General features: G+C 42.8%; 1 protein-coding gene across 7 annotated transcripts in view; it reads left to right on the top strand.

Annotated features, from left to right (window-relative positions):
• LOC106591860 (dedicator of cytokinesis protein 1) overlaps nucleotides 1–14,756 on the top strand; it is a 723,705-nt gene extending 708,949 nt beyond the window's left edge. For all 7 annotated transcript variants that reach the window (XM_045687698.1, XM_045687691.1, XM_045687686.1 and 4 more), the window contains exons 50-52: nucleotides 1,223–1,388; nucleotides 10,525–10,673; nucleotides 13,501–14,756. In XM_045687698.1, coding sequence (XP_045543654.1) covers nucleotides 1,223–1,388; nucleotides 10,525–10,673; nucleotides 13,501–13,596 — 411 coding nt within the window. In that variant the 3' untranslated portion in view covers nucleotides 13,597–14,756. The remainder of the gene's footprint in view (nucleotides 1–1,222; nucleotides 1,389–10,524; nucleotides 10,674–13,500) is intronic.
• The last annotated feature ends 13,070 nt before the right edge of the window (nucleotides 14,757–27,826 follow it).

The following is a 27,826-nucleotide window of genomic DNA, read 5'->3' as shown; positions in this document are numbered from 1 at the left end:
GAGTACATTCACTTGGTTTTCTATTGAGATGTAGTTTAGATGGTTTTCTAGTGAGATGTAGTTTAGATGGTTTTCTAGTGAGATGTAGTTTAGATGGTTTTCTAGTGAGATGTAGTTTAGATGGTTTTCTAGTGAGATGTAGTTTAGATGGTTTTCTATTGAGATGTAGTTTAGATGGTTTTCTATTGAGATGTAGTTTAGATGGTTTTCTAGTGAGATGTAGTTTAGATGGTTTTCTAGTGAGATGTAGTTTAGATGGTTTTCTAGTGAGATGTAGTTTAGATGGTTTTCTAGTGAGATGTAGTTTAGATGGTTTTCTAGTGAGATGTAGTTTAGATGGTTTTCTAGTGAGATGTAGTTTAGATGGTTTTCTATTGAGATGTAGTTTAGATGGTTTTCTAGTGAGATGTAGTTTAGATGGTTTTCTAGTGAGATGTAGTTTAGATGGTTTTCTAGTGAGATGTAGTTTAGATGGTTTTCTATTGAGATGTAGTTTAGATGGTTTTCTATTGAGATGTAGTTTAGATGGTTTTCTAGTGAGATGTAGTTTAGATGGTTTTCTAGTGAGATGTAGTTTAGATGGTTTTCTATTGAGATGTAGTTTAGATGGTTTTCTAGTGAGATGTAGTTTAGATGGTTTTCTAGTGAGATGTAGTTTAGATGGTTTTCTATTGAGATGTAGTTTAGATGGTTTTCTATTGAGATGTAGTTTAGATGGTTTTCTAGTGAGATGTAGTTTAGATGGTTTTCTATTGAGATGTAGTTTAGATGGTTTTCTAGTGAGATGTAGTTTAGATGGTTTTCTAGTGAGATGTAGTTTAGATGGTTTTCTAGTGAGATGTAGTTTAGATGGTCTGACTTCTAATAAACATTAGGTTTGGTAGCAACATGATGTTAGGTGGCTTCTTTCTTTCTCTCCTCTCTCTCTCTCTTTCTGTCTTTCTTTCTCGCTCTCACACTCTCTCCTCTCTCTCACACACTCTCTCTCTCTCTCTCTCTCTCTCTCTTTGTTTCTTGCTTGCTTTTTTATGTATTGGTCTCTCTCCTTCCTTCCTTCCTTCTCTCCTGATTGATTGATTGCATCCTGATCTCTGATGGCTCTCTCCAGACGTCCTCAGATCAGCCCGCGGCCTCCTATGTATTTTTTGATCGTACGATTTGATTAGATTAGATTCCAACAGGATATGTGATATGTCTCTTCTCTCTCTCTGTGTGTGTTCAGATCAGCCCACTGAGGCCTCAGAGACCAAAGAGTCAGGTGTTGAACCTGTTGAGTGGAGACCGCCGTCTCTCTGTGTCCCCCGGACCTCCCCAGCCCCAGTCCTCCCCGGGCCCCCCACCCATCACCCCCAGGAACAAACTGTCCTTCAGCCTGCTCACCGTCTCCAGTGAGTACACACATACATGGACACATATGCACACACACACGCACACACACACACACACATACACACACTTGCCTTGCAGCTACCGCCACCATGTTCTCTTACCCTGCTGGCTGAATGTTTCTTTCCCTGGGCTCTCTAGGTTTGTCTCTGTCTTCCCTGGGCTCTCTAGGGTTGTCTCTGTCTTCCCTGGGCTCTCTAGGGTTGTCTCTGTCTTCCCCTGGGCTCTCTAGGGTCGTCTCTGTCTTCCCCTGGGCTCTCTAGGGTCGTCTCTGTCTTCCCCTGGGCTCTCTAGGGTTGTCTCTGTCTTCCCTGGGCTCTCTAGGGTCGTCTCTGTCTTCCCTGGGCTCTCTAGGGTTGTCTCTGTCTTCCCCTGGGCTCTCTAGGGTTGTCTCTGTCTTCCCTGGGCTCTCTAGGGTCGTCTCTGTCTTCCCCTGGGCTCTCTAGGGTCGTCTCTGTCTTCCCCTGGGCTCTCTAGGGTTGTCTCTGTCTTCCCTGGGCTCTCTAGGGTCGTCTCTGTCTTTCCTGGGCTCTCTAGGGTCGTCTCTGTCTTCCCTGTGATGTGTCATTGCATCACTGTGTCTTGCATCACTCCATCCCACAGAAACGATGCAGAGATAGATAGAGGGAGTGTATGGTGATAGATAGAGGGGGTGAAACTTGGTATAGACTGAAACTTGGTAAAGACTTAATCTTGGCATGACACAGAAGTCAAGGCCAAAAAACTCCTGGCAGATGAACTCAAACTGGACCCTAAACTCATGGAGATGGAGGAGCCCATAGGAGTGGCACTTTCTTCCCAGATGGACGGCCCAGATCTATAATGATGAAGCTGCTCAGGGTCAAAGACGAGGAGTTTCTCAGGATAGCCATGTGCCTGAAGGAACCCTGAATCACCTGAAGGAAGCCTAAATCACCTGAAGGAACCCTAAATCAACTGAAGGGAACCTGAATCACCTGAAGGGAACCTGAATCACCTGAAGGGAACCTGAATCACCTGAAGGGAACCCTGAATCACCTGAAGGAACCCTGAATCACCTGAAGGAACCCCTAAATCACCTGAAGCAACCCTGAATCACCTGAAGCAACCCTAAATCACCTGAAGCACCCCTGAATCACCTGAAGGAACCCTGAATCACCTGAAGGAACCCTAAATCACCTGAATCACCCCTAAATCACCTGAATCACCCCTGAATCACCTGAAGGAACCCTGAATCACCTGAAGGAACCCTGAATCACCTGAAGGAACCCTGAATCTCCTGATAAAACTTACACCAATGTATGGTTGTATTGGACATGCGAGGCAACACTTCTATGTGTCTGTTCCACTCTCTGGATGATTCCCACTGTGTATCTCTCTTAGTTAGTCAGAATATCAACCCTGATAACATGGTCTTTAACCCATTAGATATTAATGAAGTCAAGGATATCCCTGTGGCTCAGTTGGTAGAGCATGGTCTTTGCAACGCCAGCATGGTGTGTGCAACGCCAGGGTTGTGGGTTCGATTCCCACGGGGGGCCAGTACAAAAAAAAAAAAAACATTTAAAAGCATGAAATGTATGTATTCAATACTGTAAGCCGCTCTGGATAAGAGCGTCTGCTAAATGACTAAAATGTAAATATCAACCCTGATAACATGGCCTTTAACCCGTTAGATATTAATGAAACCACGATATCAACTCTGATATCATGGTCTTTAACCCGTTAGATATTAATGAAACCAACGATATCAACTCTGATATCATGGTCTTTAACCCGTTAGATATTAATGAAACCAACGATATCAACTCTGATATCATGGTCTTTAACCCGTTAGATATTAATGAAACCAAGGATAAATATAATGACTGTGTTGATCCAGATGAAAATGTCCTGAGATCTACCAGAGATGAGTCTATGATGTGGGATTACTGTAATGTTAAGGAGATTAACAGTCTGTACAGCAGTTGATCTAATAACAACACAAGCTTGTTTTCTACCTTTTTCATTTGAACGTTCGCGGTCTTCCTAAAAAAAAAAATTGTACCGCCTTATTCATAATCTGTCTTCTCACAGTCATGAATGTTCCGTCGTTGCCCTTTCAGAAACATGGTTGAGTGAAGAAACGTTCCTGCTTCATGACAGGCCTCCTTTATAATGCTGTTCACCACTGGAGAACATCAGGAGTGGGAGGAGGAGGAGGGTCCATTTCTGTTCATAAACATGTTCTGTTCTTTGTAAGAGAGGAACCTCACACTTCCATCTGGTAACATTGATGTTGAATCTCTGTTGAATTCCCTCATGTTCATTTCTTGGTGACATGTTGGGGCTACAGGTTAGCAATGAACCCCGAGCCGGGATTGCTAACAAGGCTGGAAATTCAAAACATCAAAAATCTAATAATTTCAATTTCTCAAACAATCAACTATTTTACACAATTTAAATGATAAACATCTCCTTAATCTAACCACATTGTTCGATTTTCAAAGAGGCTTTACGGCAAAAGCATAAAGTTAGATTATGTTAGGACAGTACATAGCCACAAAAGTACAAACATCCATTTTCAATTCAAGGTCAGGCGTCACCAAAAGCAGAAACCAGCTTGAATTATGCACTAACTTTTGTCAATCTCCATCAGATGACACTCCCAGGACATTATGTTATACAATACATGCATTTTTTGTTCCATCAAGTTCATATTTATATCCAAAAACAGCATTTTACAGTAGCGTGAAATTCAGATTTTTTCTTCTCTGAAATGCTTCCGGTGAACATAACAAAATTACTATTCGAAAACATTGGTAAATTATAATATTGTCATTCAAAGAATAATATATTATCATCTCGTAATTGCTACCGAATGGCCAGATCTCAAAATAACTTTACTGGGAAATCACATTTTGCAATAAACGGGGTGCTATGCTAAGAACAACAGGCTATGCTATACAGTTAGCATCATCTAAAATCGATAATAACATTGTAAATATCCCCTTACCTTTGATTATCTCCATCAGAAGACAGGCATCCCAGGTCCGGAAGGCATCCCAGGTCCGGAACAAATGTGGTTTCTTTTGACAAAGTTCATAATTTATGTCCAAATAACACCAAGTACTTAGCGTTCATTATGCTCCCACAAAACGTGGTGGGGGGACTGTAAAATCACGCCGAAAAGCTAAAAAAACCTAGTAAATAATCTATTTATGTTCGTTCAAACATGTCAAATGTTGTTTAGCATTAATCTTTTGGTCCATTTTTAATGTTAAACATCAGTAATATTTTCACACAACCTATCCTATGTCGAGATAAACAATGAAGACAAAACTCACGTTTCTCAGATTTATGCGCAGGCGCAAAAAAATGAAGTGATGACATATCAACTTCCTTGGATTCTAATTTGCTCTCTGTTTATCATAGACGCTTCAAACAACTTTATAAAGATCGTTGACATCTAGTGGAAGCCGTAGGTGTTGCGAAATGAATCCTTTCTCACTATGGTATCTATAAAACATTTTTTGGATCTATTTTTCACAGGTTTTTGCCTGCAATATGAGTTTTGTTATACTTACAGACACCATTCAAACTGTTTTAGAAAATTCAGAGTGTTTTCTATCCGAATGTGTTAATAATATGCATATCCTAGCTTCTGAGTTGGTGTAGGTGGCAGTTAAAAATGGGCACATATTTTTTTCAAAATGTCTCAATACTGCCCCCGAGCCCCAACAGGTTAAAACAAGTGGTGATTGGATGCGTCGTTCGGCCACCCGATTCTGACATTGGTAGTTTCATTTGATATCCTCACGTCTACCTGGGATTGGATGAATATGAAGATGAAATGTGTTTTCTATTGGGTGATTACAACATCAACATATTTAAAAGTGAGAACCACTCACATGTTGAATACTTTATACTGCAGTGATCTGTATCCCCTCATCTATAAGCCCACAAGACTGACCAGTTCACCTGCCTCCCTCATTGATTCTTTGAATAATGTAGCTAATACAGGTTATACTTTTAATGACATTTCTGACCACTTTACACTTTTCTTCGGGCAACTGGAAAATGAACAGATGGGAATGATTAGTAGAATTAAAATGTAGAATATTTAACTAAAGTAATTATGATTGCTTTAAAATGTTGATTGATGATATTTATATTCAGGCCGATTTGGAGTCTGCTTGCCAGACTCACATCTTTCCATGGTGTATTTCACCAGTGCTTTCCCTTAGCTAAGCCACGTAAGAGATCAGCAGAAGGGTTCTGGAAACCTTGGCTTTACAACCCGGTCTCAAAAAACCCTCAGTAAAAAAATACAAGAAAAGTTGTGTAAAAGGTTTCTCAATCATCTGTTGACTAAGAAAAAGGCCTCTACAACTCCCCCATCTCAATGTATTGTTGGGAATAAGACCTATAGGGATTCTGATGTTATTTCATGTCAGTTAAATACATTTTTATTTTGTTGTGAATGTGAGTTCCTCTCTGTGAAAGAAAACAGAGAGAACTGATGGAAATCCCTTGGATGACATTTCCCTTCTCTGCTTCAGTTTGATCCTCCTGGTGTAATGGAGGTGATGGAGGTAATTGGTAACTTCAAGATATCAGCAAGCAGGTCATGATGAGACTGGCGTCTCTTTGGTGAAATCAGTGTCTTCCTTAATCTCTGAGCCTCTAACGTCCATCTTCACCAAATCAATCCCAACTGGTACTGTTCCTAAACATTTGAAAATTGCCTAAGTTATAAATCTGGAGATCCAAGATTTTTTACAAATTATCGCCCAAATATCTGTAATACCATATTTTTCTAAAATCCTAGAAAAATTGGTGTATAAGAGAATGTTGAAACATTTAAATCAACACCATATTCTATATGAGCACCAATATGGTTTTCATAAAAACTACTCCACAGATATGGCTATTTCACAACTTGTGGATAAAATCTTTACATCCCTGAACAACAATGAATGGTATCTTTTGAGATTTATCCAAAGCGTTTGACACGGTCGATCATTAAATATTACTTTCTAGATTGCATTATTATGTTTGTCATGATTAAACATATAATTGGATATATAGTTAATGTTTATGACAGAGAACAATGTGTTTATGCAAACGGCTGTGCATCTACCAGGGCCAAGATATCCTGTGGTGTGACACGGTGTTCAATACCAGTCTAGTTTTCATAGTGGAGGGTAAGGGTTAGTGATGAAGGTTTACCAGTCTAGTTTTCATAGTGGAGGGTAAGGGTTAGTGGTAAGGATTTGCCAGTCTAGTTTTCATAGTGGAGGGTTAGTGATGAAGGTTTTACCAGTCTAGTTTTCATAGTGGAGGGTAAGGGTTAGTGGTAAGGGTTTTACCAGTCTAGTTTTCATAGTGGAGGGTAAGGGTTAGTGGTAAGGGTTTGCCAGTCTAGTTTTCATAGTGGAGGGTTAGTGATGAAGGTTTTACCAGTCTAGTTTTCATAGTGGAGGGTAAGGGTTAGTGGTAAGGATTTTACCAGTCTAGTTTTCATAGTGGAGGGTAAGGGTTTTACCTGTCTAGTTTTCATAGTGGAGGGTTAGTGGTGAGGGTTTTACCAGTCTAGTTTTCATAGTGGAGGGTAAGGGTTAGTGGTAAGGATTTTACCAGTCTAGTTTTCATAGTGGAGGGTGAGGGTTTACTAGTCTAGTTTTTATAGTGGAGGGTAAGGGTTAGTGGTAAGGGTTTACCAGTCTAGTTTTCATAGTGGAGGGTTAGTGATTTGACCTAATTTGTTATTCCTAATCTATATCAATGACCTTGCTGCTAGCTCTTCTACCGTACCTCCCCTTCTCTTTACTGATGATGCCAATTAGATTTTATCACACAAGCATTTTGATTCACTAATTAATGAAACCAACTCAGGCATGGCCACATTTTCTAAATGATTCCAGTTAAACAAATGATCTTTAAACGTTAATACATCCAACTTTATTATATTCAATGAAATGGAACAAGTCACATCCACTAGATTCCTCAGAGCTCTAATTGATGAAACGTTATCAAGGAAGGAACATATTTAATTTGTCTGCAGCATAGTGATGACATCTGTTGGTATCATCAGATAGATGAGTGTTTTGGTTCATCAGGTTGGCTTCTCAACTCTACACTAGAGCTGCATTGACCCATCTCTCATTTTACTGTAATATTGTCTGGGCCAGTACATATGCCTCCTATCTACACAGATTACTCATCATACAAAAGAAAAATATGCAAGACTAGACGCCACTAATTACCTGGCGCCATCAGCACAGTTTAAGAAACTGAATATCTTGTCTATTTACGATGTTAATGTATGCCAATTATGCACTTTCATCTACAAATACTCATATCTCCCAGACAGTTTACCTAAACCCGTCAATGGATTCTTCCAGGTTAATACTGAAATCCACCTATATAACACAGGACACTGCGATAACCTTCAGCCTCCCCACTACCACACCTCACATAGTCAATTCTCTATCGGATCCAGAGGTACTATACTCTGGAATTATTATCTTCACATTGCCAAAAACATCATCATCCCTCAATAACTTCAAGCGAAGACTGGAGGTCTGCCTGATGAAACAAACTAATCAGTAATCTCCTCCATGAAGACTGGGGGTCAGCCTGATGAACCAAACTACTCAGTAATCTCCTCCATGAAGACTGGGGGTCAGCCTGATAAACCAAACTACTCAGTAATCTCCTCCATGAAGACTGGGGAGCTGATGAAAAACTACTCTGCACTCTCCTCCCCCAAAAGAGGGGGTCAGCCTGATGAACCAAACTACTCAGTAATCTCCTCCATGAAGACTGGGGGTCAGCCTGATAAACCAAACTACTCAGTAATCTCCTCCATGAAGACTGGGGGTCAGCCTGATGAACCAAACTACTCAGTAATCTCCTCCATGAAGACTGGGGGTCAGCCTGATAAACCAAACTACTCAGTAATCTCCTCCATGAAGACTGGGGGTCAGCCTGATAAACCAAACTACTCAGTAATATCCTCCATGAAGACTGGGGGTCAGCCTGATACACCAAACTACTCAGTAATCTCCTCCATATACCCTAACTCGCACACATGCACACTCATTTAAACAAAACAAGTATTTATTTTTGGGTGATTACTGATCAGTTCATTTATACATGTATAATTAGTATGTTTTGTTATGTTTTATTTTGGACTTGTGTATTGTGTACAGTTTTTATTGTGGTTTTTATACACTGCTCAAAAAATAAAGGGAACACTTAAACAACACATCCTAGATCTGAATGAAAGAAATAATCTTATTAAATACTTTTTTCTTTACATAGTTGAATGTGCTGACAACAAAATCACACAAAAATAATCAATGGAAATCCAATTTATCAACCCATGGAGGTCTGGATTTGGAGTCACACTCAAAATTAAAGTGGAAAACCACACTACAGGCTGATCCAACTTTGATGTAATGTCCTTAAAACAAGTCAAAATGAGGCTCAGTAGTGTGTGTGGCCTCCACGTGCCTGTATGACCTCCCTACAACGCCTGGGCATGCTCCTAATGAGGTGGCGGATGGTCTCCTGAGGGATCTCCTCCCAGACCTGGACTAAAGCATCCGCCAACTCCTGGACAGTCTGTGGTGCAACGTGGCGTTGGTGGATGGAGCGAGACATGATGTCCCAGATGTGCTCAATTGGATTCAGGTCTGGGGAACGGGCGGGCCAGTCCATAGCATCAATGCCTTCCTCTTGCAGGAACTGCTGACACACTCAAGCCACATGAGGTCTAGCATTGTCTTGCATTACGAGGAACCCAGGGCCAACCGCACCAGCATATGGTCTCACAAGGGGTCTGAGGATCTCATCTCGGTACCTAATGGCAGTCAGGCTACCTCTGGCGAGCACATGGAGGGCTGTGCGACCCCCCAAAGAAATGCCACCCCACACCATGACTGACCCACCGCCAAACTGGTCATGCTGGAGGATGTTGCAGGCAGCAGAACGTTCTCCACGGCGTCTCCAGACTCTGTCACGTCTGTCATGTGCTCAGTGTGAACCTGCTTTCATCTGTGAAGAGCACAGGGCGCCAGTGGCGAATTTGCCAATCTTGGTGTTCTCTGGCAAATGCCAAACGTCCTGCACGGTGTTGGGCTGTAAGCACAACCCACACCTGTGGACGTCGGGCCCTCATACCACCCTCATGGAGTCTGTTTCTGACCGTTTGAGCAGACACATGGACATTTGTGGCCTGCTGGAGGTCATTTTGCAGGGCTCTGGCAGTGCTTCTCCTGCTCCTCCTTGCACAAAGGCGGAGGTAGCGGTCGTGCTGCTGGGTTGTTGCCCTCCTACGGCCTCCTCCACGTCTCCTGATGTACTGGCCTGTCTCTGGTAGCGCCTCCATGCTCTGGACACTATGCTGACAGACACAGCAAACCTTCTTGCCACAGCTCGCATTGATGTGCCATCCTGGATGAGCTGCACTACCTGAGCCACTTGTGTGGGTTGTAGACTCCGTCTCATGCTACCACTAGAGTGAAAGCACCGCCAGCATTCAAAAGTGACCAAAACATCAGCCAGGAAGCATAGGAACTGAGAAGTGGTCTGTGGCCCCACCTGCAGAACCACTCCATTATTGGGGGTGTCTTGCTAATTGCCTATAATTTCCACCTGTTGTCTATTCCATTTGCACAACAGCATGTGAAATTTATTGTCAATCAGTGTTGCTTCCTAAGTGGACAGTTTGATTTCACAGAAGTGTGATTGACTTGGAGTTACATTGTGTTGTTTAAGTGTTCCCTTTATTTTTTTGAGCAGTGTATAATTCTTTGGGCATCCAACCACACCTGCAAACTGTTTTTTAAATGTTTTTATCTGTATTGTTGTCTACCACTTGTTTTGTTGGGTGCGAATAAATAAAACTAGACAGACAGACAGATAGTGGGGGAGTAGGGTGTCTGTTAGATCTGGAACTCAGACAGGGTGTTCCACAGACTCAAATGGTTTCCCCACAAACCATCACAGTCATCATGCATGTGTTTCAGAGCATCTCTGCTTTTCAGTGTTGTTGTATGCATTCAGCTGTTTCCTTTGGTGATGAGTGGTGACCTCAGGAATAAAGATTGTCCTCTGTCTGTCTCTCTCTGTCTGTGTGTCTTTCTCTGTGTCTCTCTTTCTCTCTCTCAGGTCTGGAGCTGAACGGGATGGGGGTTGATAAAGGGGAGACTCCTCCTCCCCTCCCCGTGAAGGGCATCTCTGCTGATTATGGGAACCTGCTAGGAGATAATCAAGACTTGACGAGTCCCTCCACCCCTCCCCTGACACACCATCAAAGGGTAGGTTTTTAATGTGGGCTAAGAACAGCTCCTTAATGATGCCACATCAACACTACGGTTAATGGAACAACAGCCCATCATCACCTGTGTGTGTGTGTGTGTGTGTGTGTGTGTGTGTGTGTGTGTGTGTGTGTGTGTGTGTGTGTGTGTGTGTGTGTGTGTGTGTGTGTGTGTGTGTGTGTGTGTGTGTGTGTGTGTGTGTGTGTGTGTGTGTGTGTGTGTGTGTGTGCGTGCGTGCGTGCGACAGTCCTCAGCAACACACTCCTCTCCTCCTCCACCCTGTCTGTCCTGGTGGCTACAGCCTGATGGTCCTCATACCTCAGCCTGTCTCCTCCTACCTCAGCCTGTCCTCCTCCTACCTCAGCCTGTCCGCCTCCTACCTCAGCCTGTCCGCCTCCTACCTCAGCCTGTCCGCCTCCTATCTCAGCCTGTCCGCCTCCTACCTCAGCCTGTCCGCCTCCTACCTCAGCCTGTCGGCTCCTACCTCAGCCTGTCTCCTCCTACCTCAGCCTGTTTCCTCCTACCTCAGCCTGTCTCCTCCTATCTCAGCCTGTCTCCTCCTATCTCAGCCTGTCTCCCTTTACCTCAGCCTGTCTCCTCCTACCTCAGCCTGTCCCCCTCTTCCTCAGCCTGTCCCCCTCTTCCTCAGCCTGTCCCCCTCTACCTCAGCCTGTCTCCTCCTACCTCAGCCTATCTCCTCCTACCTCAGCCTGTCTCCTCCTACCTCAGCCTGTCACTTCCTACCTTAGCCTGTCTCCTCCTACCTTAGCCTGTCTCCTCCTACCTCAGCCTGTCTCCTCCTACCTCAGCCTGTCTCCTCCTACCTCAGCCTGTCTCCTCCTACCTCAGCCTGTCTCCTCCTACCTCAGCCTGTCCGCCTCCTACCTCAGCCTGTCACCTCCTACCTCAGCCTGTCACCTCCTACCTCAGCCTGTCTCCTCCTACCTCAGCCTGTCTCCTCCTACCTCAGCCTGTCTCCTCCTACCTCAGCCTGTCTCCTCCTACCTCAGCCTGTCTCCTCCTACCTCAGCCTGTCTCCTCCTACCTCAGCCTGTCTCCTCCTACCTCAGCCTGTCTCCTCCTACCTCAGCCTGTCTCCTTCTACCTCAGCCTGTCTCCCTCTACCTCAGCCTGTCTCCTTCTACCTCAGCCTGTCTCCTCCTACCTCAGCCTGTCCTCCTCCTACCTCAGCCTGTCCGCCTCCTACCTCTGCCTGTCTCCTCCTACCTACAGAGTCAGGCTAGATTAGTCTCACTGGGAGGGGGAGACTTGGCAGTAAACTGGAGTCAGACTAGATTAGTGGGGGGGACAGGCAGTAAACTGGAGTCAGGCTAGATTAGTGGGGGAGGGACAGGCAGTAAACTGGAGTCAGGCTAGATTAGTGGGGGAGGGACAGGCAGTAAACTGGAGTCAGGCTAGATTAGTGGGGGAGGGATTGGCAGTAAACTGGAGTCAGGCTAGATTAGTGGGGGAGGGACAGGCAGTAAACTGGAGTCAGGCTAGATTAATGGGGGAGGGACAGGCAGTAAACTGGAGTCAGGCTAGATTAATGGGGGAGGGACAGGCAGTAAACTGGAGTCAGGCTAGATTAATGGGGGAGGGAAAGGCAGTAAACTGGAGTCAGGCTAGATTAATGGGGGAGGGAAAGGCAATAAACTGGAGTCAGGCTAGATTAATGGGGGAGGGAAAGGCAGTGAACTGGAGTCAGGCTAGATTAATGGGGGAGGGAAAGGCAGTAAACTGGAGTCAGGCTAGATTAGTGGGGGAGGGACATTACGAACAGATTTTCCCAGCTAGTGATAGCGGGTTCCGACTCCAAGTCCTTTGACTGCTGGTGTCATTGTCTAGTGTCATTGTTACTAGATGTCATTGTGAATACCTCACTGTTGCAGACATTCAGGTGTGTTTTTTACACTGTTTTATTTCTTTTCAGTCACTGCCTTGGACACGATAGGTGTTGAATGCTGGAATTAGAAGAGTCATGACTGAGTAAAAACACTGGAATTGACTCGGATTGTAGTTTCACTCAAAGTGCTTGAATCAGCAGCCTCAATCCTAGAAGGCTCAATCATTCCAAAGGAGATTTCCTGCTAAAATATTATTCTGAAGATGAATCCCTGGGGATGTACAGTTCTGAGTATTGCTTTATATATCTGGATCCTATTACAGAATCTCAAATCAAATCAAGTGTTATTGGGCAGGTGTTAATGCGAGTGTAGCGAAATGCTTGTGCTTCTAGTTCCGACCGTGCAGTAATATCTAACAAGTAACATAATCTAACAATTTCACAGCAGTTACCTTATACACACAAGTGTAAAAGAATGAATAAGAATATGTACATAGAAATATATGAATGAGCGATGGCCGAACGGCATAGGCAAGATGCAGTAGATGGTATAGTGTACAGTATATACATATGAGATGAGTAATGTAGGGTATGTAAACATTATATAAAGTGGCATTGTTTAAAGTGGCTAGTGATACATTTATTACATCAATTGTTTCATTATTAAAGTGGCTAGAGATTGAGTCAGTATGTTGGCGGCAGAATCTCAGGAATCTTTAACTGCCGAGTTGTGAGATGACATGCTACATTTCCAGGATACAGATATTCATCTTTCTTTAATCTACTTGAAACATCCGAGTATAAAGCTTCATAACGGGAAAAAAAAATGTATGAAATGTATGCATTCACTAGTGTAAGTCGCTCTGGATAAGAGCGTCTGCTAAATGACGTAAATGTAACGTGTTATAAGGATGTATAAGCCTTTATAATGTCTTATAAACGTGGCTTAATATTTTCTATATTCTCTCTTTTTATATATAGCATCTGCCACCACCTCTTCCCAGCAAGACCCCTCCTCCCCCTCCCCCAAAGACCACCAGGAAACAAGCCTCCATCGATTCAGGAATTGTACAATGAACAATGACATTAAGACACCCGATATAAAAAAACAAGGTTCTTTCCCCTCTGCAATCTTCCCCCCCCCATGCGTTCCAAAATGGCGGCCTATTTCCAATAGTGCACTACTTTGGACTACTTTTGACCATAGGGCTCTGGTCAAACGTAGGGCCACTATATAGTGAAGAGGGTGCCATTTGGGGAAACAGCAACAGTCTGACCAGGAGTGAAAGAAGAGTATCTCACTCAGGTAACACTCCTTATTGAGCCACTCATTTTGGCTGTGTCCCAAACGGCACCCTATTCCCTATATAGTGCACTACTTTTGACCACGGCCCCGATAAGGCTCTGGTAAATAGTAGTTCACTACGTAGGGAATAGGGTGCCATTTGGGGCAGAGGCTCATTGGATTCTTTCATTTTTGCCTCGTGTGATGATGCGGTCTACTTTACCGTAGGTAGATAGGTGAATCAGTTTCACATGATTACTGGTCACTGAATTTATTGATGCTATCTATCATCTATGACTCAATTCTCCACTTGATACCACTTAGTTCAGGCCTTTGTAATGCTATGAGATCGTGTTCCACCTATAGAATTAGAATGACTGAAATGAATATAGAATCAGAACCAGGTGAATGAAGCGTTCTCTGGTTCTGTCTTTTACACTTTGACCAATAGACAGGCTGGTGAGTGACGACCAACGTTCTGACCCTTCCCACCTGCTCTTAGAAACCGGGAGCACATAGTAACAGAAAACATGCTTTTTATTCTGTGGTTTATCTTTTGTATCCATAGTTACAGAAACATCATTTTATTCAGTGGTTTATCTTTTTTTATCCGTATTCCCGCTTTGTACAGAGGTTTGTATATAGAATTTCATTTTTTATGTGGAATTTATCATGACTTTTTTTTTGTATTAACATTGCATTAGATTAACTGGTTTTCATTTATATCCCCCCCAAAAGTTTTTTTTTAGGTTTTTAAATGACAGGGACTGTAAAGAATTGGTATGTGAGAAATCTGCCTATCATTGATTTTATTGGTAAGGTTTGTGTTTTCTTTGGAGTGAACACAACTAACTCCCTCCTTCATCATACATTGTCATTGTATAGGATTTTAATGCTGTAACATTGACTGTTTCCAATTCACTACTGACTTCTGAATAAACTTTCAACTGTATGTTTCAACTGCTTCTTTGTTGTTCGCTCGCTGCTCTTCAGCTTAACGAAATGAAATACAAATGTATCTTTGAAACAAAGTCTGTTCTGTCTGTGTTGTTGACTTTGATTAAAGGATGTATAGCAACTAGCTGGCTTTCACTGGCAGCAATCACAGCTCTACTGCTTCCTTATCAAGGTGAAGTCTACACAGTCTCTTACAGTAAGCTAATGCAGGGTTATCAAGGTGAAGTCTACACAGTCTCTTACGGTAAGGTAATGCAGAGTTATTAAGGTGAAGTCTACACAGTCTCTTACGGTAAGCTAATACAGCGTTATCAAGGTGAAGTCTACACAGTCTCTTATGGTAATGTAATGCAGGGTTATCAAGGTGAAGTCTACACAGTCTCTTACGGTAAGCTAATGCAGGGTTATCAAGGTGAACTCTACACAGTCTCTTACGGTAAAGTAATGCAGGGTTATCAAGGTGAAGTCTACACAGTTTCTTACGGTAAGCTAATGCAGGGTTATCAAGGTGAACTCTACACAGTCTCTTACGGTAATGTTATAGAGCGTTATCAAGGTGAACTCTGTACAGTCTCTTACGGTAAGCTAATGCAGGGTTATCAAGGTGAAGTCTACACAGTCTGTTACGGTAAGCTAATGCAGGGTTATTCAGGTGAACTCTACACAGTCTCTACGGTAAGGTAATGCAGGGTTATCAAGGTGACGCCTGTACAGTCTCTTACGGTAATGTTATACAGCGTTATAAAGGTGAAGTCTACACAGTCTCTTACGGTAATGTTATACAGTGTTAGCAAGGTGAACTCTACACAGTCTCTTACGGTAATATTATACAGCAGGGATGTCAAACTCATTTTGCCCCAGGGGCCGATTTCATCTTCAACGAGGTCCGGAGGACCGCACTGAAATTAGATTTTATTTCCTCAAAATTTGCAAAAAAGTAGTCCTCTGTCCATCTTTTGGGGAATTTTCTATGCTCCCTGACTGTCTAGTAATTATTAGCGAGCGAGCTGGACAGTCAAGAAACCGTATGAATGTAGGTCCATTGACTGGGCACAGTGATTATTAGCCAGCTGGACAGTCAATAAACTATGTATGTACAGTGGCAAGAAAAAGTATGTGAACCTTTTGAAATTATCTGGATTTCTACATAAATTGGTTATAAAATTTGATCTGATCTTCATCTAAGTCACAACAATAGACAAACAGTCTGCTTGAACTAATAACACACTAACTATTGAACACACCGTGTAAACATTCACACTGTTACACAAACGTCAAAGACGTGGATGTCGATTAAGGCAGCCACCCCAGTACCTCTCTGATTCAGAGTGGGTTGGGTTAAATGCAGGAAGCCGCATCTCTCTGATTCAGAGGGGGTTGGGTTAAATGCACGAAGACGTGGATGTTGATTAAGGCAGCCACCCCAGTACCTCTCTGATTCAGAGGGGTTGGGTTAAATACAGGAAGACTTGGATGTTGATTAAGGCAGCCACCCCAGTACCTCTCTGATTCAGAGGGGTTGGGTTAAATACAGGAAGACTTGGATGTTGATTAAGGCAGCCACCCCAGTACCTCTCTGATTCAGAGGGGGTTGGGTTAAATACAGGAAGACGTGGATGTTGATTAAGGCAGCCACCCCAGTACCTCTCTGATTCAGAGGGGTTGGGTTAAATGCAGAAGCCGCATCTCTCTGATTCAGAGGGGTTGGGTTAAATGCAGAAGACACATTTCAGTTGAATGCATTCAGTTGTACAACTGACTAGGTATCACCCTTTCCCTTTCCCCAATGCAGGGTGGATATAGTATGTGAACCCTTGGATTTAATAATTGGTTGACCCTCCTTTGGCAGCAATAACCTCAACCTGCACAACGGTCAGGAGGAATTTTGGACCATTCCTCTTTACAAAACTGTTTCAGTTTGGCAATATTCTTGGGATGTCTGGTGTGAACCGCTCTCTCGAGGTCATGCCACAGCATCTCAATCGGGTTGAGGTCAGGACTCTGACTGGGCCACTCCAGAAGGCTTTTTTTTTCTGTTGAAACAATTCTGTTGATTTACTTCTGTGTTTTGGGTCGTTGTCCTGTTGCATCACCCAACTTCTGTTGAGCTTCAATTGGCGGACAGATAGCCTAACATTCTCCTGCAAAATATCTTGATAAACATGGGAATTAATTTTTCCATCGATAATAGCAAGCTGTCCAGGCCCTGAGGCAGCAAAGCAGCCCCAAACCATGATGCTCCCTCCACCATACTTTACAGTTGGGATGAGGTTTTGATGTTGGTGTGCTGTACCTTTTTTTCTCCACATAGTGTTGTGTTCCTTCCAAACAACTCAACTGTAGTTTCGTCTGTTCACTGAATATTTAGCCAGTACCGCTGTGGAACATCCAAGTGCTCTTTTGCAAACTTCAGACGTGCAGCAATGTTTTTTTTTAACAGCAGTGCCTTCTGTGGTGTCCTCCCATGAACACCATCCTTGCTTAGTGTTTTACGTATCGTAGACTCGTCAACAGAGATGTTCCAGAGATTTCTGTAAGTCTTTAGCTGACACTCTAGGATTTGTCTTAACCTCATTGTGCATTCTGCGCTGTGCTCTTGCAGTCATCTTTGCAGGACGGCCACAATTTGTCCTACCGTGGACTGATGAACGTCAAGGCTTTTAGAGATACTTTTGTAACCCTTTCCAGCTTTATGCAAGTCAACAATTCTTCATCTTAGGTCTTCTGAGATCTCTTTTGTTCGAGGCATGGTTCACATCAGGCAATGCTTCTTGTGAATAGCAAACTAACATTTTGAGAGTTTTTTTATAGGGCAGGGCAGCTGTAACCAACATCTCCAATCTCGTTTCATTGATTGGACTCCAGGTTAGCTGACTCCAATTAGCTTTTAGAGAAGTCATTAGCCTAGGGGTTCACATACTTTTTCTAACCTACACTGTGAATGTTTAAATGATGTATTCAATATAGACAAGAAAAATACAATCATTTGTGTGTTATTAGTTTAAGCACACTGTGTTTGTCTATTGTTGTGACTTAGATGAAAATCAGATAAAATTTTAGGACCAATTTATGCAGAAATCCAGGTATTTCCAAAGGGTTCACATACTTTTTCTTGCCACTTTATGTCCATTGACTGTCCCCCCTATTTTATTACCAAACCACCCCTTGGGCCGGTTTGGACCCCCTCGCGGGGTATGTTTGACACCCCTGTTATACAGGGTTATCAAGGTGAACTCTGAGCAGTCTCTTACGTTAAGGGCCCAGTGCAGTGAAAAATGTGATTTTCCTGTGTTTTGTATATAAATCTAAACTATGGGGTTGGAATAATACTCTGAAAATTATGATAATGCCCTTATAGTGTAAGAGCTGTTTGAAAAGACCGCCTGAAATTTTAGCCTGTTTTGTTTAGATTGGGGTTTTTGGCGTGCCAGGTGACATCAGTAAATTGCTTAATAGACCAATAAGAAAGAGAGTTCTAAACCTCTCTGCCAATAACAGCTAGTTTTCTGTTTCCCCTCCCCACTCAGACCACTCCCAGAGAGTCCTAGCTAAATTCTTCCTTTGAAAAATTGCTCTTTGCTGAAGCTATCGTTGTTTACAATTAAAATTTGAAAAAAACAAAAAAAACAATCACAGGTACTTAATTGTTATCCAGAAATAATTTGGTATTGAGATAAAAACGGATGTATTGTACCTTTTTAATGTAATTCAGGGTTATGAATGTGTATTCTGTCTCTTACGGTAATATTATACAGGGTTTAACCTCTATATGAACAGATGGGATCTAACATATCAAATATATTGTGGTCCCTGTAGCTGGACATGCATGCTAAACATTATGTAAACACAGATTTAGTGTACAAGCATTACGATGACACATAGTAAGTATTGTACTCTACAGTACCAGGTGGTATGAGAGTTCCCTGTGGAACTGAAACTATAAAGAAATGTGATCCTTTATGTTTTTCCGTCTAGCTGTGGGTGATACAACACAGTGTTTCTGTCATCATCCAACAATTACAACAACTTAGTTATCAGTCAAATTAGTTAGAATTTGCTGAATTGCATCATGATGTGTAGAGCCGCAGGATCAAATGTACCTTTTTTAATTTGCCTCGTTGTGAAACAACCTTGTTACTTTGGGAGAGTGTCTGGTAGGATACGCGACACAATATGAAGCTTAAAATGAATACCCAGAGCTTCCACATGCTCTCCTGTTAAATATCTTCACTGGTATATACTGGAAACATCTGTCTTTAACATGTACTGAGTTCCTGTTAAATATCTTCACTGCAATATACTGGAAACATCTCTTTAACATGTACTGAGTTCCTGTTAAATATCTTCACTGGTATATACTGGAAACATCTGTCTTTAACATGTACTGAGTTCCTGTTAAATATCTTCACTGCAATATACTGGAAACATCTCTTTAACATGTACTGAGTTCCTGTTAAATATCTTCACTGGTATATACTGGAAACATCTGTCTTTAACATGTACTGAGTTCCTGTTAAATATCTTCACTGGTATATACTGGAAACATCTCTTTAACATGTACTGAGTTCCTGTTAAATATCTTCACTGGAATATACTGGAAACATCTCTTTAACATGTACTGAGTTCCTGTTAAATATCTTCACTGGTATATACTGGAATCATCTGTCTTTAACATGTACTGAGTTCCTGTTAAATATCTTCACTGGTATATACTGGAAACATCTCTTTAACATGTACTGAGTTCCTGTTAAATATCTTCACTGGAATATACTGGAAACATCTCTTTAACATGTACTGAGTTCCTGTTAAATATCTTCACTGGTATATACTGGAAACATCTGTCTTTAACATGTACTGAGTTCCTGTTAAATATCTTCACTGGAATCATCTGTCTTTAACATGTACTGAGTTCCTGTTAAATATCTTCACTGGTATATAGTGGAAACATCTGTCTAACGTATACTGAGATACTAAAGAGAGAATTCTGACCAGAGACGTATGCTAGTGTGCACTGTATAGAGAATAGGGAGCCATGTAGTGCACTGTATCTAGAATAGGGGGCCATGTAGTGCACTGTATCTAGAATAGGGGGCCATGTAGTGCACTGTATCTAGAATAGGGGGCCATGTAGTGCACTGTATCTAGAATAGGGGGCCATGTAGTGCACTGTATCTAGAATAGGGGGCCATGTAGTGCACTGTATAGAGAATAGGGGGCCATGTAGTGCACTGTATAGAGAATAGGGGGCCATGTAGTGCACTGTATAGAGAATAGGGGGCCATGTAGTGCACTGTATAGAGAATAGGGAGCCATGTAGTGCACTGTATAGAGAATAGGGGGCCATGTAGTGCACTGTATAGAGAATAGGGGGGCCATGTAGTGCACTGTATAGAGAATAGGGGGGCCATGTAGTGCACTGTATAGAGAATAGGGGGCCATGTAGTGCACTGTATAGAGAATAGGGGGGCCATGTAGTGCACTGTATAGAGAATAGGGGGCCATGTAGTGCACTGTATAGAGAATAGGGGGGCCATGTAGTGCACTGTATCGAGAATAGGGGGCCATGTAGTGCACTGTATAGAGAATAGGGGGCCATGTAGTGCACTGTATAGAGAATAGGGGGCCATGTAGTGCACTGTATCTAGAATAGGGGGCCATGTAGTGCACTGTATCTAGAATAGGGGGCCATGTAGTGCACTGTATAGAGAATAGGGGGGCCATGTAGTGCACTGTATAGAGAATAGGGGGCCATGTAGTGCACTGTATAGAGAATAGGGGGGCCATGTAGTGCACTGTATAGAGAATAGGGGGGCCCATGTAGTGCACTGTATAGAGAATAGGGGGCCATGTAGTGCACTGTATAGAGAATAGGGGGGCCATGTAGTGCACTGTATAGAGAATAGGGGGGCCATGTAGTGCACTGTATAGAGAATAGGGGGCCATGTAGTGCACTGTATAGAGAATAGGGGGGCCATGTAGTGCACTGTATAGAGAATAGGGGGGCCATGTAGTGCACTGTATAGAGAATAGGGGGCCATGTAGTGCACTGTATAGAGAATAGGGGGCCATGTAGTGCACTGTATAGAGAATAGGGGGCCATGTAGTGCACTGTATAGAGAATAGGGGGCCATGTAGTGCACTGTATCTAGAATAGGGGGCCATGTAGTGCACTGTATAGAGAATAGAGGGCCCTTTTAGAACTGCCACTGTGTTTCTTCCATGAAGGAATGTCTCTCAGCAATCATGAGACAGCCTTCTACCTCTCTCTTTTTCTCTCTCTCTCTCGTTTTCTTCCTATTTATTCTCTCATATCTCTCTCTCTCTCTCTCTCTCTCCCTATCTATTCTCTCTATCTCTCTTTCTCTCCCTATCTATTCTCTCTATCTCTCTCTCTCGCTCTCTTTCTCTCCCTATCTATTCTCTCTCTCTTTCTCTCCCTCTCTCTTTCTTTTTCTCTCTATCTATTCCCTCTCTCTCCTCTCTTTCTCTCTTTCTCTCCCTATCTATTCTCTCTCCCTCTTTCTCTCCCGCTCTCTCTCTTTCTTTTTCTCTCCCTATCTATTCTCTCTCTCTTTCTCTCTCCCTATCTATTCTCTCTCTCTCTCCCCTTCTCTCTCTTTCTCTCCCTATCTATTCTCTCTCCCTCTCTCTCTCTTTCTTTTTCTCTCCCTATCTATTCTCTCCCTCTCTCTCTCTTTCTTTTCTCTCCCTGTCTATTCTCTCTCTCTTTCTTTTCTCTCCCTGTCTATTCTCTATTCTCTCTTTCTTTTTCTCTCCCTATCTATTCTCTCTCTCTTTCTCTCCCACCCACTCTCTCTCTTTCTCTCCCGATCCATTCTCTCTCTCTCTCTCTCTCTCCAGGAGAAATGGATTTACATCTCACACTAGCACAGAGTCATTTGTCACATCTGCTCCCTGAAATAATGGTGTGTATATTCTGTTCCAATTGACACGCTTCCATTTGTTTGGATGCTTAGAAATGTCTCCTCTCTCTCTTTCTGGAAGTATGTCTCTCTCCTTGCTAGAGTTCTCTCTCACGTTGACAGGTGATAATTGGATACAGTGGATGTATATATTTTCAGTTGCATGTTGATCAGTGGAGGGTAATGCATGGGCATATCAAGCCTGCTGTTCGTGTTGCTTCATTACGTAAATGTATTGAACATAAAGTCAATGCTGGACAAGCCTTTTGGACTTACAGTAATAGGCTCCGACTATTTCTCAATAACATCATGTGGTGCTGGTTAACTGTGTTCCCATTGATGTGTCCAGCATACTAGGGTCCTCACCGGAATACTTTTCTTGTGGTCACAACATAACAAGTGTTGTTTTGTCGAGATCACGAGATAATCAAAAGTACCACTGTTCAGATGCACGATAACCACCTCATCAAGGAGCCCTGTGGCTGCGTTGATCGCAATGAGCTCGTGGGTCATTTAAACCCTGAACGATGCCTGACAAGACAGTCTGTCTCCAAGGCTGCATGCTGCCCCCAAGACCACAGTCAATTGCATGCAAGGAACAACACAACGAACTTGGCTAGTCTTGTGAGCTAGCTAGGTAGTCTTGTTATCTATGTAGATTGTTAGCTTGCGTAACATGATGTGTATAATTGTAAGGGACACTTCCTGTTTTATGGATAATCATTATATTTACAGTGGGAGAGCTCCATTCCTGACATGCTGATCAGATTTAATTTATGCCTCAGAGGTTGATAAGTCAGAGCGCTGCCTTGTAGGCTGTTTCATAGGTAAAGTTCCTTGCAGACAGCCTACAATGTATTCAGACTGCATCCCTTTTTCCACATTTTGTTATGTTACAGCATTATTCTAAAATGGATTCAATTGTTTTTTTCCCCTCATCAATCTACACACAATACCCCATAAAGACAAACCAAAACAAGTTTTTAGACATTTTTGCAAATGTTAAAAACTGAAATATCACATTTAAATAAGTATTCAGACCCTTTACTCAGTACTTTGTTGAAGCACCTTTGGCAGCGATTACAGCCTTGAGTCGTCTTGGGTATGAAGCTACAAGCTTGGCACACCTGTATTTGGGGAGTTTCTCCCATTATTCTCTGCAGATCCTCTCAAGCTCTGTCAGGTTGGATGGGGAGAGTTACTGCACAGCTATTTTCAGGTCTCTCCAGAGATGTCCGGCCTCTGGCTGGGTCACTCAAGGACAATCAGAGACTTGTCCCGAAGCCACTCCTGCGTTGTCTTGGCTGTGTGCTTAGGGTTGTTGTGCTGTTGGAAGGTGAACCTTCGCCCCAGTCTGAGGTCCTGAGTGCTCTTGAGCAGGTTTTCATCAAGGATCTCTCTGTACTTTGCTCCTTTCATCTTAGACTCGATCCTGACTAGTCTCCCAGTCCCTGCTGCTGAAAAACATCCCACAGCATGATTTGATTTATTTTACCTTCATTTAACCAGGTAGGCCAGTTGAGAACAAGTTCTCATTTACAACTGCGACCTGGCCAAGATAAAGCAAAGCAGTGCGACACAAACAACAACACAGGAGTTACACATGGAATAAACAAAACATACAGTCAATAACACAATAGAAAAGTCTATATACAGTGTGTGCAAATGAGGTAAGATTAGGGAGGTAAGGCAATGGTGCTGCTATGGTGACCAGTGAGCTGAGATAAGGTGGGGCTTTACCTAGCAAAGACTTATAGATGACCTGGAGCCAGTGGGTTTGGCGACGAATATGAAGCGAGGGCCAGCCAACGAGAGCATACAGGTCGCAGTGGTGGGTAGTATATGGGGCTTTGGTGAGAAAACGGATGGCACTGTGATAGACTGCATCCAATTTTCTGAGTAGAGTGTTGGAGGCTATTTTGTAAATGACATCACCGAAGTCGAGGATCGGTAGGATAGTCAGTTTTACGAGAGTATGTTTGGCAGCATGAGTGAAGGATGCTTTGTTGCGAAATAGGAAGCCAATTCTAGATTTAGTTTTGGATTGGAGATGCTTAATGTGAGTCTGGAAGGAGAGTTTACAGTCTAGCCAGACACCTAGGTATTTGTAGTTGTCCACATATTCTAAGTCAGAACCATCCAGAGTAGTGATGCTGGACGGGCGGGCAGGTGCGGGCAGCGATCGGTTGAAGAGCATGCATTTAGTTTTACTTGCATTTAAGAGCAGTTGGATGCCACGGAAGGAGAGTTGTATGGCTGCTGTATGATGTCGCCACCACCATGCTTCACTGTAGGGACGGTGCTAAGTTTTCTCCAGAGTTGAATCTTGGTTTCATCAGACAAGAGAATCTTGTTTCTCATGGTCTGAGTCCTTTTGGTGCCTTTTGGCAAACTCCAAGTGGGCTGTCATGTGCCTTTTACTGAGGAGTGGCTTCCGTCTGGCCACTCTACCATAAAGGCCTGATTAGTGGACTGCTGCAGAGATGGTTGTCCTTCTGGAAGGTTCTACCATCTCCACAGAGGAACTATAGAGCTCTGTCAGAGTGACCATCAGGTTCTTGGCCACCACCCTGACCAAGGCTCTTCTACCCCGATTGCTCAGTTTGGCCGGGCGGCCAGCGCTAGGAAGAGTCTTGGTGGTTCCAAACTTCTTCCATTTAAGAATGATGGAGGCCAATGTGTTCTTGGGGACCTTCAATGCTGCATAAATGTGTTGGTACCCTTCCCCAGATCTGTGCCTCGACACAATCCTGTCTCGGAGCTCTACCGACAATTCCTTCGACCTCATGGCTTGATTTTAGCTCTGACATGCACTGTCAACTGTGCAAAAACATTTTTTGTTTCGCTTTGTCATTATGGGGTATTGTGATGTAACAAAATGTGGGAATATCTATATCTATCTTACATGCTTCTTTCTCCATTCCTCTGACCAAGCCTTCAAGGTGCTCTGCTGTATTGTTCTTTCTCCATTCCTCTGACCAAGGTGCTATACTGTATTGTTATTTCTCCATTCCTCTGACCAAGCCTTCAAGGTGCTATACTGTATTGTTATTTCTCCATTCCTCTGACCAAGCCTTCAAGGTGCTATACTGTATTGTTCTTACTCCATTCCTCTGACCAAGCCTTCAAGGTGCTATACTGTATTGTTATTTCTCCATTCCTCTGACCAAGCCTTCAAGGTGCTATACTGTATTGTTATTTCTCCATTCCTCTGACCAAGCCTTCAAGGTGCTATACTGTATTGTTATTTCTCCATTCCTCTGACCAAGCCTTCAAGGTGCTATACTGTATTGTTATTTCTCCATTCCTCTGACCAAGCCTTCAAGGTGCTATACTGTATTGTTCTGTCTCCATTCCTCTGACCAAGACATCAAGGTGCTATACTGTATTGTTCTTACTCCATTCCTCTGACCAAGCCTTCAAGGTGCTATACTGTATTGTTCTTACTCCATTCCTCTGACCAAGCCTTCAAGGTGCTCTGCTGTATTGTTCTGTCTCCATTCCTCTGACCAAGCCTTCAAGGTGCTATACTGTATTGTTCTGTCTCCATTCCTCTGACCAAGCCTTCAAGGTGCTATACTGTATTGTTATTTCTCCATTCCTCTGACCAAGCCTTCAAGGTGCTATACTGTATTGTTATTTCTCCATTCCTCTGACCAAGCCTTCAAGGTGCTATACTGTATTGTTATTTCTCCATTCCTCTGACCAAGCCTTCAAGGTGCTATACTGTATTGTTCTGTCTCCATTCCTCTGACCAAGACATCAAGGTGCTATACTGTATTGTTCTTACTCCATTCCTCTGACCAAGCCTTCAAGGTGCTATACTGTATTGTTCTTACTCCATTCCTCTGACCAAGCCTTCAAGGTGCTATACTGTATTGTTCTGTCTCCATTCCTCTGACCAAGCCTTCAAGGTGCTATACTGTATTGTTATTTCTCCATTCCTCTGACCAAGACATCAAGGTGCTATACTGTATTGTTCTTACTCCATTCCTCTGACCAAGCCTTCAAGGTGCTATACTGTATTGTTCTGTCTCCATTCCTCTGACCAAGCCTTCAAGGTGCTATACTGTATTGTTCTGTCTCCATTCCTCTGACCAAGCCTTCAAGGTGCTATACTGTATTGTTCTGTCTCCATTCCTCTGACCAAGCCTTCAAGGTGCTATACTGTATTGTTATTTCTCCATTCCTCTGACCAAGCCTTCAAGGTGCTATACTGTATTGTTCTTACTCCATTCCTCTGACCAAGCCTTCAAGGTGCTATACTGTATTGTTATTTCTCCATTCCTCTGACCAAGCCTTCAAGGTGCTATACTGTATTGTTCTTACTCCATTCCTCTGACCAAGCCTTCAAGGTGCTATACTGTATTGTTATTTCTCCATTCCTCTGACCAAGCCTTCAAGGTGCTATACTGTATTGTTATTTCTCCATTCCTCTGACCAAGCCTTCAAGGTGCTCTGCTGTATTGTTCTTTCTCCATTCCTCTGACCAAGGTGCTATACTGTATTGTTATTTCTCCATTCCTCTGACCAAGACATCAAGGTGCTATACTGTATTGTTCTTTCTCCATTCCTCTGACCAAGGTGCTATACTGTATTGTTCTGTCTCCATTCCTCTGACCAAGACATCAAGGTGCTATACTGTATTGTTCTTACTTCATTCCTCTGACCAAGCCTTCAAGGTGCTATACTGTATTGTTATTTCTCCATTCCTCTGACCAAGCCTTCAAGGTGCTATACTGTATTGTTATTTCTCCATTCCTCTGACCAAGCCTTCAAAGTGCTATACTGTATTGTTCTGTCTCCATTCCTCTGACCAAGCCTTCAAGGTGCTATACTGTATTGTTCTTACTCCATTCCTCTGACCAAGCCTTCAAAGTGCTATACTGTATTGTTCTTACTCCATTCCTCTGACCAAGCCTTCAAGGTGCTATACTGTATTGTTATGTCTCCATTCCTCTGACCAAGCCTTCAAAGTGCTATACTGTATTGTTGACAGGTAACAGTAGCGGTGAGCTAGGTTGTGATTGCTGTAGTTATAGTATTGCCTGCAGCTTTCTGTGGTTCCAGAGACACTCGATCATCTTAAAACATGTCATGATTAGCTCTCAAGGTGTCCTTGTAGGTGTTGCTGCAACGGTTAGAGATGTGCAGAGTACATTCCATGACATCAGTGTTCCACTATGTACAACTTCCATTTTCATTTAGTTCTTTTTCCGACCTTCTTGTAGTTGAAGTGGTGTGAAATGATTCAACTCTGACTCAATGTTCAAACACACACAGACAGACACAAAGACAGACAGACAGACAGACAGACAGACAGACAGACAGACAGACTTCTTTCTTTCTTTCTTCCAGAATAGAGCTGTCTCACATCTGACTCCCACTATCAGTCAAATCTCTTAGTCACTCACTACTACTGTAGATGATGACAGAGCTAGATCACGTTCCTACATTTAGTCTCTAGTGTATATATACAGTATATGGTGCACTACGGGCTCTGGTCAAAAGTAGTCCACTATAAAGGGAATAGGGTGCCATGTGGGCTGCGTGCTGAAAGAAAGAAAGAAAGAAAGAAAGAAAGAAAGAAAGAAAGAAAGAAAGAAAGAAAGAAAGAAAGAAAGAAAGAAAGAAAGAAAGGACACTGCAGTGACCTATATTAACGGCTATTATGAGGCGCAGGTGTTTCCCTCTCTGGCAATCTGAGATCTGTCGTTGCTAGGAGACCTACCAACGGATACAGGAAGAGAGAGAGAAGTGAGAAGGGGGAGATATTCAGAACACGCCGGAACACTTTATCACACATAGAATCCTCTGGAATGTCATCTGTACAAGAGAGTGACGAGGAAAGGCCCTGCTCAAAATTGAGTTTTCAAGGTGGCGAAATTCATCATGACTACAAAGCAAGTCTGACAGCTAGCTAGTAAAATGAATGAACGTATTTGTTGATGGCTGAGCACCATTTATAACAACACTCAGACTACACGGACCTAATTTGGATTCACTTTTGTGCCATTTCTAGCTAATTGTTTATACCGTCAATCAGAGTAGCCATAGTCCTTTGTACAGTTCAGTCCATTAAATGGCAAGAAATGATTAATTACGTCTCACAAGCATCTAATTAACCTTTAGGCCTACAAGA

This window comes from Salmo salar, chromosome ssa01 (assembly GCF_905237065.1).
Source record: "Salmo salar chromosome ssa01, Ssal_v3.1, whole genome shotgun sequence".
Taxonomy (NCBI): Eukaryota; Metazoa; Chordata; class Actinopteri; order Salmoniformes; family Salmonidae; genus Salmo; species Salmo salar.
Note: the sequence above shows the minus strand (reverse complement) of the source record. Positions and strands in the feature narration are given on the sequence as shown.